The sequence below is a fragment of the Condylura cristata genome, unplaced genomic scaffold, assembly GCF_000260355.1.
Source record: "Condylura cristata isolate star-nosed mole 26May11 unplaced genomic scaffold, ConCri1.0 scaffold00025, whole genome shotgun sequence".
In the NCBI taxonomy this organism is placed as follows: Eukaryota; Metazoa; Chordata; class Mammalia; order Eulipotyphla; family Talpidae; genus Condylura; species Condylura cristata.
Window position 1 is genome coordinate 1,843,088 of NW_004567126.1, and position 13,730 is coordinate 1,856,817.

At 35.6% G+C, this 13,730-nt stretch overlaps 1 protein-coding gene across 6 annotated transcripts in view; it reads left to right on the plus strand.

Annotated features, from left to right (window-relative positions):
- Positions 1 to 13,730, plus strand: part of CEP126 (centrosomal protein 126kDa) — a 54,597-nt gene that overhangs the window by 16,373 nt on the left and 24,494 nt on the right. For 4 of the 6 annotated variants that reach the window (XR_001145803.1, XM_012729939.1, XM_012729941.1 and 1 more), the window contains exons 3-6: positions 1,534 to 1,679; positions 4,008 to 4,119; positions 9,594 to 9,792; positions 10,606 to 12,706. Coding sequence is in view for 5 of the 6 variants with exons in the window: in XM_012729939.1 (XP_012585393.1) it covers positions 1,534 to 1,679; positions 4,008 to 4,119; positions 9,594 to 9,792; positions 10,606 to 12,706 (2,558 nt within the window). In the remaining variant the exon portion in view is untranslated. Of the gene's footprint in view, positions 1 to 1,533; positions 1,680 to 4,007; positions 4,120 to 8,094; positions 8,424 to 9,593; positions 9,793 to 10,605; positions 12,707 to 13,730 lie in introns of those variants that run through there. The other 2 variants (XM_012729940.1, XM_012729943.1) reach the window with 2 other exon arrangements.

A 13,730-nucleotide genomic window follows, 5' to 3' on the forward strand; every position in this document is an offset into this window, starting at 1 on the left:
TGTGATATCTTTCCATTTATTTGTCTTAAAATTTCTTTCAGCAATGTTTATGTTTTTGCCTCCTCAGTTAAGTTATTCCTAGGTATTTTCTCCTTTTTGATGGTATTGAAAATTCAATGGTTTTAATTTTCTTTCCATATTGTTCATTGTTGATGTATTTAAATGCAGCTGATTTTTGTGTTTGGATTTTTAATTCTAAACTTGACTGAAGTTATTAGTGAGGTCAGTGTTTTGTGGAATCCTTGAGATTGTCTCCATATAGTTTGTCATCTGTGTACAGAAATAATTTTCCTTTTCCTTTCCAATGTTGATACTTTTAATTAATTTCTTATTATTTTCTAATTACTCTGAGTTATGTTAAATCAAGTTGTAAAAGCAGGCCCCCTGGTCTTGACCTGAGGGATTCTTGAAGGGAATTATATTGGGAGTTAAATACTTGTCTACCACTTATCATACCACACCACTCCCTCCCACCTAGTATTTGGTAGCTTGACCATTTGACAGATGTAGCCATACTGCCCAGAAATAGTTCCCTAAATCTTAGTTGACTAGAATAGTGTTCCAATCAAAGGAGGTTTTTCAGAGAATGTTAATAGTAGCCTATAGCACAAAAATCTTCAGGCATTCTCTCCAACCACCCACTTCTCAACCACATCACTGCAGAGGTCGCTTGGAGCTTTCTATATGTGTGAGTTGCAGTCTTACCTTTTCATTTTTCTATTGTCCAGGTAATTATTGAATTTCTCACACATACACAAGTATTTCCCACATACAAAACTAATTCTTTGAAAGATTTTTTTCAAATATATTATTTTTTATTGAAGTGGCATTGCATTATAGCAGTATATAAGTCTCTGTGTACATCACTGAGACTCAACATTTGTATATACTTCATAAGTTAACCACTAACGTGAACTCACATGTCTCGGAGCAATTAGAAGTAAATAAAACAAGAAATTAAGAAAAATAAGGAATGGGAAGGATAACCAGCAGATTTTTGTAGCTATATGTGAATAAGAGTCCAGGTTTACCAATCTTATACATTTCCAAGAAAAGTTGGAAATCAAGATTTTTATGTGAATTGTCTGTAGTTATAGCACAGTTCAGATTTAATATAGACAATTTAAAATTTTTCACCTACAAAAAAAGTTTTTTCCTGACTGCCCTATGAATATGCAAAACTAATTATTTCACAAATGAATTAATTCTTCATATACAGAAAGAAATTAGTGTAGCTTCTTAGAATTTTTTCTAAAGCAGGACTTGGAAGGTGAGAACAGGTATGCATGTCTGTGAGAAATCAGAAATGCTTCATTTTACAGCTATTACTTAGTTGTAAAGACCTAAGTAATGTTGTGCATTTAAAACTTATTATAAAGATGCCAAATTCTGAACAAGAGCCTTTTAAATTTACGATTTATTGTTTCTAAGTAAGATTCTGAAATATGAAAACAAGGTTCTATAATACTTTACTGTGATAAATTTTTTACACTATTACCTAATTCTATTATCTACTTTATGTTTTAAATATAGAGCTTTTGAAGAGAAATGGAAAGAGCGAGAAGAAAGAGAACATCAAATCAGAGAACAAATACTTCAACAAAGAAAACAAAAGTTTGAAGAAGTTACTGAAAAATTCCAGCGTGCCCATATTCCTCTTTCACAGCGGAGGAGAGCAGGTGCCTTACTTTCTAGAACAAAATAGGAACAAAAATGAAAGTTATAGTCACATTTGACTAGAGTGACAATAAAATAAGTTAAGAAACAAAGTGAAAATTCAAAATATCAGTAATCCTTTTTACTAGTGAGACTTTAGCCATGTGAAACATAATAATTAACTTAGGTTTAACTTGGAGAATATTTGGTTTTAAGTGTTGCCGCTAATAGTAAATTTTGAAAGCTTGCAAGCCTGCTTCTATGTCATAATGGCTTATGCTGTTTCCCTTTTAAAATGAACTTTTAAAAGAGGCTTGGTAAAACTAATAGTTTCAGTAAATTAGTATCACAATCCTCTTAGTATTTTACTTGTAGTTTAGTTCAAATTTTAATTTCTTAGAAAATAAGTCTACAGAATGATATAATCCAATACTCTAAAACATAAAATGAGTTAAGAATTTAAATATGGTTACATATTTTTAAACTTATTAAAAAGATTTTGACGATATTTTTACACTTTTTTTTTTTAAAGATTTATTTATTTGTGTATACAGAACTGGGGTACAGGCCAGAGGCTCAGGGACGGTGAGAGGCTTCACCAGAGACAGAGTGGGGAGCAGAACAGGCAGATTGACGAAGTACACAACTGAGGGGAGCAGCGGGCAGGTCAGGAGAGGTCTGCCGCCCATGTAGTCACCTCCGGGGCAGGCAGGGATGGAACTCATGCGGAAGTGGCTTCAGCTTCTCAGTGCTGTGCTTTAATCTGCTGCGCCACCAGGGAGGGCTGATATTTTTACACTTTTAACAGTAAGACAGAATTAATAACAAAATATCCAAGCTATAACATATAGAATCTTTATGTATTCAGCAAATATGTTGTATTTCATGGAAGAGGGAATGAAGCAAAGACATAGTGAAGTAGAGAGACTAGTAGAAGATAATTGCAGTAGTGGTGGTCGGAGCTGCTGGCTGCTAAATTAAAGCATTGCACCGAGTATAGAGATAAGAGCTAATAAACTCAGAAAGTGCAGTCAGTAGGATTCAGTTAGTAATTGATCAACAGTGATGAAAGGACAGGCTGGGAATAGAATAGTAACCTAGCAGTCAGCAGAGATCCTCTCACATTTATTGTTCCCAAACAACATATTCATTTTAATTCATTATTTTGGTAAATGATGATAATATTAATCAATGTTACAAAAAAATGGTGGAGAATAAAATAACTGGGTATAGATCAGAGATTGAAGGTAGGATTGTCTTAGGCGTATAAATAAAAGAACTTTAATGCACATGGCATTTAATATAGTAGAGCAAGAAGCATTAAAAAGGAATTTTTTGAGAATTAAATGTAAGACAGTGAGAACAAAGCCATACCAAACTCATGTGTAAAAAGGTAAAAAGGAAGAGTTTCAAGTAATGGGTAATATTTGTCCTAAAGAGGGTACAGACTACCCAAATGTCCAGGCACAAAGAATAAGGAGTTTTAGTAAAAATGAATGACATAAAGAGTCACACAATGAAATATTATGGAACTGTTTATAGAAAATGGAGAAAATTTATAAACTAATATGGAGAGATGTTCAGCAGTGTAGGAGACCTCATTGCATAGATCTTAACACTTAACTTTATATTACTAACTTTACTTTTCCCTTGAGAGAAACCCAAAAGTATATAAGTCCTTTATTCTCATACCTAGGTGAGAATTCCTATATTTTCACAACATGGGTCAATCCCTGATTTCCCGGAAATATTGTTAAGTACACAAACAAGGTCCATATCCATATACATAATATTCTACCATCTGTATGAGAAAAGGGGAAAATTAGAGTTTATATTTATGTTGCTTGTATTTGCATAAAGAGACAGAAAGAATACACAAATGACTGAGAACAAAACTTCAAAATGTGCATGATATTTTTTATTTCTAAGTCATATGCATATAGTATCTATAAAAAATATTGAATTGATAGTTTAAGAAAATTTAACGCTATTTAGTGTCTAGCATAAACAAAGCTAAGAAAAACTGCAAGTTTGTCTTTTTAGTTTATTTCAGAATTTATGAGAACTAAACAAAAGGATCACCAGATATGATAGCTGACTTTCCCTAGCTTTAGAGTACAACAGATCAGAGGGTTTCAGATAGGATTAAATGAAATTGAAAAATCTTAATTACAATAAGTACTCACAAAATGCAGGCTTACATTATCATTACTGAACAAAAGGTGGTGACGGGGAGATTGCTACATAACAATAACAAGAAGTATCATGACCAGTTAAATTGCTGTATATAAGGAGACCATTGAAGAGGAAGCGATTCTGTATTACTTGACCTTTCTTTATCATTCCCCTAGTTTTTCAAAAACCAGTTCCTCCTTTAGAAGAGGCTCTCAAACAAATCCAGGAATCCACCTTAAAGTCAGAAGCAAACCTTCCTTCTTCCCACAGAACAACAATAAATTGGAGGTAAGAAATTTACCATTATTATGAATAATTAATATGTAATATTTATAGCTTTCTAATTGGTGAGTTTCTATATTTTTCATCAGTTAATCCTCATCTCAGTTTTAGTATTCACTGTTTTATTTTTACAGATTAAATTGAGGGAAATGTAAATTGCTTGAAGTATAAGGCACAATTCTGATTTTTTTGTCGTTGGCATTACAATGCTCTTTGTTAATAATTTTCTTGAAAACTAACATAAAAACATTTGATAATATTGATATTGGTTAGTTATCTTTACACAGAAGAAAATAATGTGGTGGATTGTAGTCATAAAAATTTAAGTAAAAGCAATAACTTTGCAGTAGAAATGGATTTTTGCTCACTGAAAATATTTCCTCAATGTCTTGAAAAGTCTGCAGGATCTTATGGTTCTTCTATAGGTTAGCTTAATGAATCATCTAGAAGCAGCAATAGGATGGACCATTCGAACACAGGCTATCCTCTGACATCTTGTATTTTCCAATTATGTATTCTAAATGCTTACTGAAGGTGTTATAGAGAAATATGGTATTGTAAAACACCATCCCAAGTTTATAACATAAAAGAGAAGTAAAATAATGGTCCAGAAAGTATCACCTAAGGAATGGTGATAATAATATTTAATATTTACCTGTCGATAATGTTATTTACTAAGTTGTATGTTTAGAATTCCTGTGCTAGTAGTTACTTCTCTTAGAACTATTAGCTAAAAGCTAAGAGCAATTTCATCCCCTCAGTTTCATTATATTTCAGAAAAAGACCTGGTAGAGCACTTTTCAGCAAAGCTTTGAAGAAAATAGGAGCTGATCATGGAACAAGTGGGTAGATGCTTTCTAAACAGAGGGTTGAGCATGTGCAAAGGCCAACTGTAATCAAAGGAGTGCTGTGTTCTGGAAGGAAAAGTATAGCTGAATCAGAGAATGCAAAATAGCAATATCTTGGCTAGGTATGAAATTAGAGGAGTAAATGTATTTGTATGCAACAGAATATAAACTTTACTGTGAGAGTTTAAGAAGAATAGTAAAAAATTTTAAGCAGATGGGTGATGCTTTTCTATTTCTATTTCAATATATCATTCCAATCTATTGTGAATAAGTGTGGATAATGGATTGAAAGGGTAAAACAGGGCTATTTCAGTTTATATACTTGAAGTCCCAATGGGTTTAGGCTCTGTAAGTCTAGAGCTCAAGTAAAAGAGCCATGCCTAAGATGTTTGAAGTCAACACAAAGGATGATATCAGCCCAGGAGGCTATGTTCTATGACAACTGGGCTGGAGTTGAACACTGAAGAATAGAAACATTTAAGGAAGTAGGACAAAAAGATGAATCCTGACAAATAGGAAGAGCTGGCATGGTTGATACAGGACGAGGCAAGGATAGTGTATGGAAATGAATGAAGGACAGAGTTGTTGAGGCAAAAATGTACAGAAATCAAATGGCTTCTCAGAAATCAGTATCATAAAAAGTTGTTTTAGGATACTAGCAAGTAACTGAAAAGAAGTTGATAAAGGTGCAGGAAGCCAGCAAGGAATGGTGAAATAGCTCCAGGCTGGCAGCACAGTCAGCACTACTACTGCAGACCTGCTCTGAGTCGTGCTGTCGTGATAAGTGGGTAGTGCTGGATGCAGGTGTGTAGAGGCAGAGCCACTGCAGAGCAAGCCCAGCAGAGGGGAAGCCAGAAGAATAATGAGCAAAATCTCTCTCCTGCCACCCTCCCATTTCTGCTACTGCCTTCCGCTGGCCAAACCAGCCATAAATCCAAATGCAAGAGATCATTTTGTCTCTGCTGAACAGAAAGACAAGTGGAGAGAAGTGTGGAAAGTGAGTCTGGAAGGTCAGAGAGAATATCCAACAGCATGTGAACTGTTTCACAGCCCAAAAGTCATATTGGCCAACTTTTTTCAGAGCAATTTCAGTGGAAGGGTGAGGACAAAAAGATTGCAGTGAGTTGAAAGGAATTAAAGAAAAAAACAAGAAAGTAAAGATAACAGTAGCCAGAGGGGTGTAGAGCAAAGATAAAGCTTTTTGCCTCAAGATGGAGGAGACCTTACTTTCTTTTAATATGGTTGTCAAACTGATGAGTAACAAAAATTGTAATCTAGAAAAGTAGGGAGGATGGAAGAAAAGTGGAAGGAACTTACTATGTTCTGGACATTGATTAGTATGGGTTACATATGAGTAAGTTGTGCTCTGCTCAAGAAGGTTTTGTAGGTGTTATTAGAAATATTTATATGTAATAAAAAAAACTTATAGCAAATATAATTAAGCTACAAACATTAAGTTGTAGTCATCTTAAAAATACAGAATGTATTTTATACAAATGCAGAATATCAAGTTAAAATGTGTTGAGGATAAAGTAATGCTAAGAAACAGGGAGCTTCCAAAGAAGTAAAATTATAGCAGTATTCTAATAATTGCTCTAATGTGGAAAATATTGGTGATAGATAACAATAATTTAAGATGTTGGTAATGTAATAATATAAAGGAGAAAAAAAGTCTGAAAAATTGAAGGGTATTCAATGTTCAAGCCACATAAAAAAATCAGAATATGTCTATGTGAAAATCAAAGCTATTTCAGGAAATAATGAGATATAAGAATATTAGTACATTAAAAATAGAAATAATCAGCCTTCCATTACAGCCAAATTCTAATTAAAAAAAATACTTGTCATTCTGGTAGATACAGAGAGTAAAAAGATGCTGCGTTTTCCCTCAAAATATGTTTTTGTACTTTAACATGAGGTTAGACATCTATCTCCAATATCCATATATTTGTGGTGAGACAGTCAACTCTAAACCACATGCTGTCCTGAGAAATCTGGCCAGATCTGAACAGTGGTCTCTTTGACCTCTGTTTGCCCTTTGTACCAGTGCTTTAAACCAGACTGTCCAGCTTGTAATTGTTATCTCTGCGGCTGTCATAGTTCTGTGAAGTGAAAATGTTCAAGAGCAAGAAATGAGAAAAGGGGAACCTGAATAAACTATGTACGTTTCTCATTCATCCAAGAGAACACTGGTTGATCCTTTCATTGACCTTGAGAACAAAACATAATATGAATCAAAAGCCTAGAGGCAGCCCAATAAATAAATTTTTAAAATCATCTTAATAAGGCTCTCTCTCTACCTGCCTGTCCAAATGCTTTTCCACCTGTGCAGATCCATTCCTGCCTATCCAGCTGTCTCCACACCTGATCCCTACCTACCTGATCAGCTGTCTCCTGCACAGGCCCCATTGCTCTCCCACCATTCCCAAATTCTACCTAGTTATCCAACTGTTTCTCCAGTTTGCCAGCCCAGTGCCTTGCCTGTCCCCTCTACTCAGCTAAAGACCTTTTTACCAGGCCCATTGTTGCCCAACCCAATCAAATATCTTCCTCGCCCTCCGGCCCCACTTACTCCCAGCTTTTCTAGAAGCTTCCCTCGTCTACCAGCCCCAATTCTTTCTCGCCCACCTGACCATCTACCCCACCCACCTCAGAGTTCCTCAATTCCTGATCCTGACTCACACAGCAAGTTATTTTACAAAACTTTCAGACCCAAATATGTCCTTCCAACGCAGCGCTCTACCCCAGCCACTCTAACTCCTGCCCTTGTTCGTCGTTCCCTTCCAGCTCAACTGGTTATTTCCCCAGCCCCTTTGGAAGATCTTCCTGTTTTGAAACCTTCCTGTTTGTCCAGTCATCCCCCTCATCAATCAGTCCCTACTCTTTCTTATATTGCTCCATTACCTAAACATTTGGCTAGCTTAGATCCTTTTCAGCCAGTCCAGCAGCCTATTCCTCAAACCACAGCATTGTCAAATCTGCCCCAGGCCTTTGTAGACCATCTTCCTGCCTCAGTTCTCTCCCACCCACCTCCCCATCATTCTCCACCCTCTTCTCTGTCTCCATCTCCTTCTTCCACGTCGTCTTCTCCCTCTATACAGCTTTCTTCCTCTTCATCCAGTCTTTCCTCTCCTTCACCTTCCTCTTCTGCCTCTCTACCCATACCTCTACCTGTCCCTCTTTTTCCCTCTCCATTGTATTCCTCTCCCTCCCCACATTTGCCTCCAACTTATTTAGATTTTCCCTCTCCAATTCCTCCTTGTCCTTCTTCCTTTATGATTTCTTCTTCCTTTCCCCCCATGCTTCATTCTCCCTCTCTTTCTATCTGCCCATCTCCTTTTATTCCTATCCAACCCTTCAATCCTCCTCACTGGGGGAAGAAAGTAGAGAAGAGAAGAGAAGCGAGTGGAGTAGAGAAGAAAGAAATAGAGAAGAAAAAGTTGAGAGACGACAACTTTAAAGGTAAATAAATCAAGCTCATTAGATATTTTGTAGATTTAGCAATATTTTGTTTGGGAAGGGTAACTGAATGGGAATATATAAGCACAGGAAAGCCTAAAACCAAGAGATTAATAATCTCTCAATGTCCAGGAACTATTATTGAAACCTTCTTGCTCTCCTTGATCTCTCTGTGGTCACAGAAGGATAGTCAGAAATCTAGTAACTGATTATTCCAGTCTGTCCAAATAAAGATATATATGGGTATTGGAGATAGGTCTCTGTTGTATGTGGTCATGTGTCACCTTCCAAAACATTTGTATCCTCATCGAATTTGATAACTGAATTAAAGTGACTCTGGGAAAAATGCCCTTGAGATTCACGTGACTGGCCTAGTACAGTAATAGTCAGCTTTTTCATACACCTCATTCTCAAATAAAAAAGCCCTCAAATCTTCCTTTGTTCTTTGCCTATCACTTTTTACATGTACTGAAATGCATCATACTATATAAAAGATGCAAAATTCTAATAGAAAATTATGTAATCCATTAATAATTTTTTGGCAATAAACCTTAGTAGTGGCACTAAAAGTAGACTCTGTATGAAGAGTACCCCTTCTGTAGCATGAAACCATGCTTATATTTGTGGTACAACTGAAAACAATGCATAGATTTCCTCTATTTTGCCTAGTAAAATAGGGTGGAAAATCCTGCCTACTCTGACAGTTTCCATAATTTCTCTCTGCCTGAATTTTTTGCCAACTCTTAAGTTACAGAAACACCTACCAGTCATGACATTTACTCAGAACTAAGGATAATGCAGTGTATTATTATCCAGTGAAGAATCCTCTTAAATAGTTGAGGACTGACTTTACACAGCTGTAGAAATCCCTTCTATATCTATCCCAGGTAATTTAGGGGTAGGGTTTCATAATCAAAGCCATGAGTAACTGGGCATTCCTATGTGAAGGTAAAGTGCTTTATTGGCACTATAATCCCACATCTATTTTTATTACACTATTGACTGCCTGGAATTCCCATCCTAATATACCTGCATATTTCTCCAATATCCTTATATGTGATTATCTGGACACACTCACCATACACACCCATATTACATAAGTGTGTTTTTGTGTGTATATAGAAGTTAATTTCATTTAAATATACTAAACCTTTTTTTATGTGTGGTTCACAGAGTTATAAATAATGCCTTGCCTTCATCATTGTTAAAAAGTGATCACAAGCTTCAGAAACATCACTTATCCAAAATCAATTGTGATAAAGAAATGAAGGAAAACAACAGGCCAGATTTGTCAATGAAGAAAGATGTTTTCCAGCTTAAACTAGAGGAAACTCAGAAACTCCTAGAAGATCAACATCTGAGCAGTTTGCAAGTATGAAACTATAAATATGTGACTACTATATTAACATCAAATAATAATTCTGCCCCATTTTTTCAGTGTTCTCCACTAAAGAAATGTATGCCATTAGTCAAATGTAGGCCACGAGAAAGAAAGTGGGCCAATCCATATAAATTCATTGTGGACATTAGAGAAATTATTTTTTTAGTTTTTTTCCTTACCTTTAATTCATTTTAATCTCTGCTTCCTCTATTACTTTTTCCTTCTCATATTTAGAAAAATATACTTTATAAAAGGTAGTTTCCAACAAATGAGCTCTATCTGCTCTCCCATTAAATTACAATGTAGTGGTCTAACACGCAATCAACATGAGAGCTGGACCACATTGGCCAGGGGAGATAACATTGATAAAAAGATGTAGCCCTTCCAGCACATTGGCCTCATTCAATTCTAGTGATGGTTTCAGAAAAAAAATACCACTTATAAGCAATTGTTGTTCAGAATTTCACATGCTGCTTGAAACCTTCAAGTAACTTCCTACTTTGGGATAGAAATGGCAACATTTTTTCAAAGCTTTAACCATGGTTAGAATAACTGGGTATTTACTTTCAGCATAGAAGTTAAGGCAAATATACTTTATTAGAAGTCTTTATTAACTCCCTTTTTTTTTTTTTTTCACTCTAAGACTCATCTAGGAATATTGAGTATTTATATACCTACACTGCTGGTAGTCATTTTACTCTATTTTACGTGCCAGAGAAAATTGACTCAGCTCGGTGTGTTCTGTGTGATTTGAGCACTTAAAAAGTCTAAGCAATCAAAAAAATTGTTTGCTTGTTTTTTCAGAAATTTTGTGATGAAGTTAATCAGATAACAAATTCTGAAACCCTCTCCAGTATAGACAGTCTTGAAGCTGGGGAACATGAGAAAATATATTTAACAATTAATAAGGAGCCTTCTATATCAATCCAACAGAACTTCAAATCAGCAAATCTGCAATCAACTAATCTAAGCTACTTTGATGAAGATAAACTGTCATTCTCTAAAACTCAACATATAAATGATTGGCTTGTCAAGTTAGATGATCCAAAGACTCAAACTCTCACACCTTTCTCAGATATTTTAAGTAAGCCTTCATGTGAATGTTTTAATAGTAAAATGCCGGATTCCTCTGCCCTGAGTAGTATTGTGGGGGGAGCCACAAATAACACTAATAATTCAGGAGCCTCTGTATATAACCTACCCATATTTGTACAGGATAAAAATGTGGGGGAAAACTCAGAAACCAGCACTGTGAGGACTATTGGCTTCACTTCTGGAGCACTCAAAAGGGAGAGACCCTCAGTTACTGAAAGCCCAGTCTTTAAGTGCAGCAAAGCCTGGACCACTCCAGATTCTCCATCCCAGGAAATGACTTTATTTTCAGAACAAGAGGAATATCCTGAATTAACTCTAGAAGATGGAACTACTTCAGCTCTTGCTTCATTTGTTCCTGCAGCAACACTTTTAGTTTCTCCATCTAATACGCAATCAGCTAGGCCTTTACCAAAGGATAGTAGATATATAAAAGTAATGGCCCCAGTGCAGTGTTCTGATAAGTTAAGGGAATTGAAAGATGTTAAAGATGAAAATATAAAATATTTTAGCTGTAATAAACAAGAGTTTTCTTTATTTTCAGACAATTTTCAAGCCACTTATATACCTCACAACTCTGATTCAAAAGATAAAAAACAGGAAATGTCAGAAACATCATCATTATCTAATTGTGACTTACTTGGTGAGCACAAGAAAATGGAATACAACATTCATGAGAGAAATGATGTGAGGTTTCTTAAAAGTATTTTAAAGAAAGACTCTAAATATGAACATGATTATTTTAAGGCACTACTTATAAACCAAGGCTTTAAATTAGGAAAGCAAAAAGCAGTAGCTATCAGAGATAGTGTTGAATTAACAAAAGAAAAAGGGAAAGGTACAGAAATTCCAAAGACTATTAAAAAACTGAGGTGGTTTGATGAAACTGGAGATACGGGAAAAAATGCTGAAGAAAATCATTTGCTGAAAAATAGAATAGGAATATCTCAACAGTGGTCGCAACCACTCCACATTCAAAGTAAAAGTGGTGTTGCCAGCAACATGATGAGTGTTCCTGCTTGTGCTGTAAGTTCTTCTGATAGGAAAAAGCCCACAGATGATTCTGTCTCTGAAAATATCTCTACTTTAGGAGAATCTGGAACAGACCATGTGCCTTGGAACAGTTTTATACCTTCAGGTTATAATGTTGCTAAACAAGCCTGGCCACCTTCACAAAAAGAGGAAAGTAAAGTCCCTAGTGGTGACTCGAAAACTCCACAAAAATGTGGAGCAAAAGTAATTAGAAGAACAAGATCTGCTAAGGTCCAACCAGGCTTCATATACACAAACAGAAAAGGCACTGTTATTCGGCCACAGTCTGCGAGCAAAGCCAACACATTTTTACAAACTCAGGGTAAGATAATTGTACCTCATCCTCCTCCTAAATCCCCTTCAAATATTAGGAGTGCTAAAAAGATACAGGTGTCTCAGCGTCAGTCAGTCAAGCCTGAAAATTCCCTAAATGTTACTACACATGACTGTTTTAATTCAAAACATGTGCACCCAACAGACCCCAAGCTGAATCAGTGGAATCAAGAAAATGATCTTCCATCCTCAGATGTCTGTTCTGATGTCGTCACTGTGATGCCATCTCTACCGTGTCATTCTTCTGAGTGCCAAACTTCAGCAAAAACAAATCATCCAAATAGCACTCAGACAGTTGTCCCGCAAGATAGGACATTATATTGTACCCAAAAATGTCCGTATTATGACAAAGGTCATCACCCTGTGACTGCTAAAGAACCTGTTACCTTGTGGAAAAGATGGCATAACGCTCTAGGTCAAAATGCAAAGACTGCTGGTAAGATAAAATGTATGTATTTTTATAGAGAAAATGCAACTTTTGATTTAATGTGATATTTTTCTTACTATGTATGACAGTGTGCACTTTATAGATATTAATGTTGACTAATGACTTACCCTTATAGAAAGAGTTTACCTCCCTTGTTACATATTTAGAATAAAAATTTGATTATGAGAAAGGACAAAAAGATACAACTAAGTCTAACTCCCATTATTTTATGGATGAGAAAACTGGCACACATAGTGAAATTATATTGCCTAGGATCACACAGCTGGTTAAAAACAGTTGGGATTTTGTATGATAGCTCCAGTGTTCTTACCCTGAGGAAAAAATATCTAATTTTCCAGTGTGGAGGTTTCTCAAAATATTAAAAACTCCTAGTTATCTTCCTGAAGAGTGCAAATACAGTAATTTGAAAAGACATATGCTCTTCTATATTCATTGTAGCCAAGTTATTGTAACAATCTAAGTACCCCAGGACAGAGGAGTGGGATAGAAAAATGGTATATATGCACAATGGAATACTGTTCACCTATAAAATAAAGATGAACTCTTCCCATTTGCAACAACATGGATAGAGGGAATAATGCTTAAGGAAATAAGTTTCCTTTTAGAAGAAAAAAATATATATGAGATAGTTTTACTTACATGTGGAATGCAGAGAAACAAAACAAAAAGTCAGATAAAAACAAACCAGTAACAAACCCTGGAAAACTGACTGTGGAATCATGACTGTAAGAGGGGGAGGGGAGAAACACAGCATAGATCTGTGGGTGTCTTGATGGTAGCTGTAGTGTGAGACGTGCATCTGGAGAGGTGGGATCCGAAGTATGATTCACAGTGTGATCAACCAGTTAAAAAAAAAAACAAATAAATAAAATTAAAATAGAAAATACCAGATGAAATAGTGGCGTGGCGTTTGCGACAAAATGAATGGACCTTGAGGTGATCTTGTTGAGTGAAGTCAGTTGAGTGAAAAACAGATTTTTGAAGGTTTCACTCATCTGAGTATATATATATATATATATATATA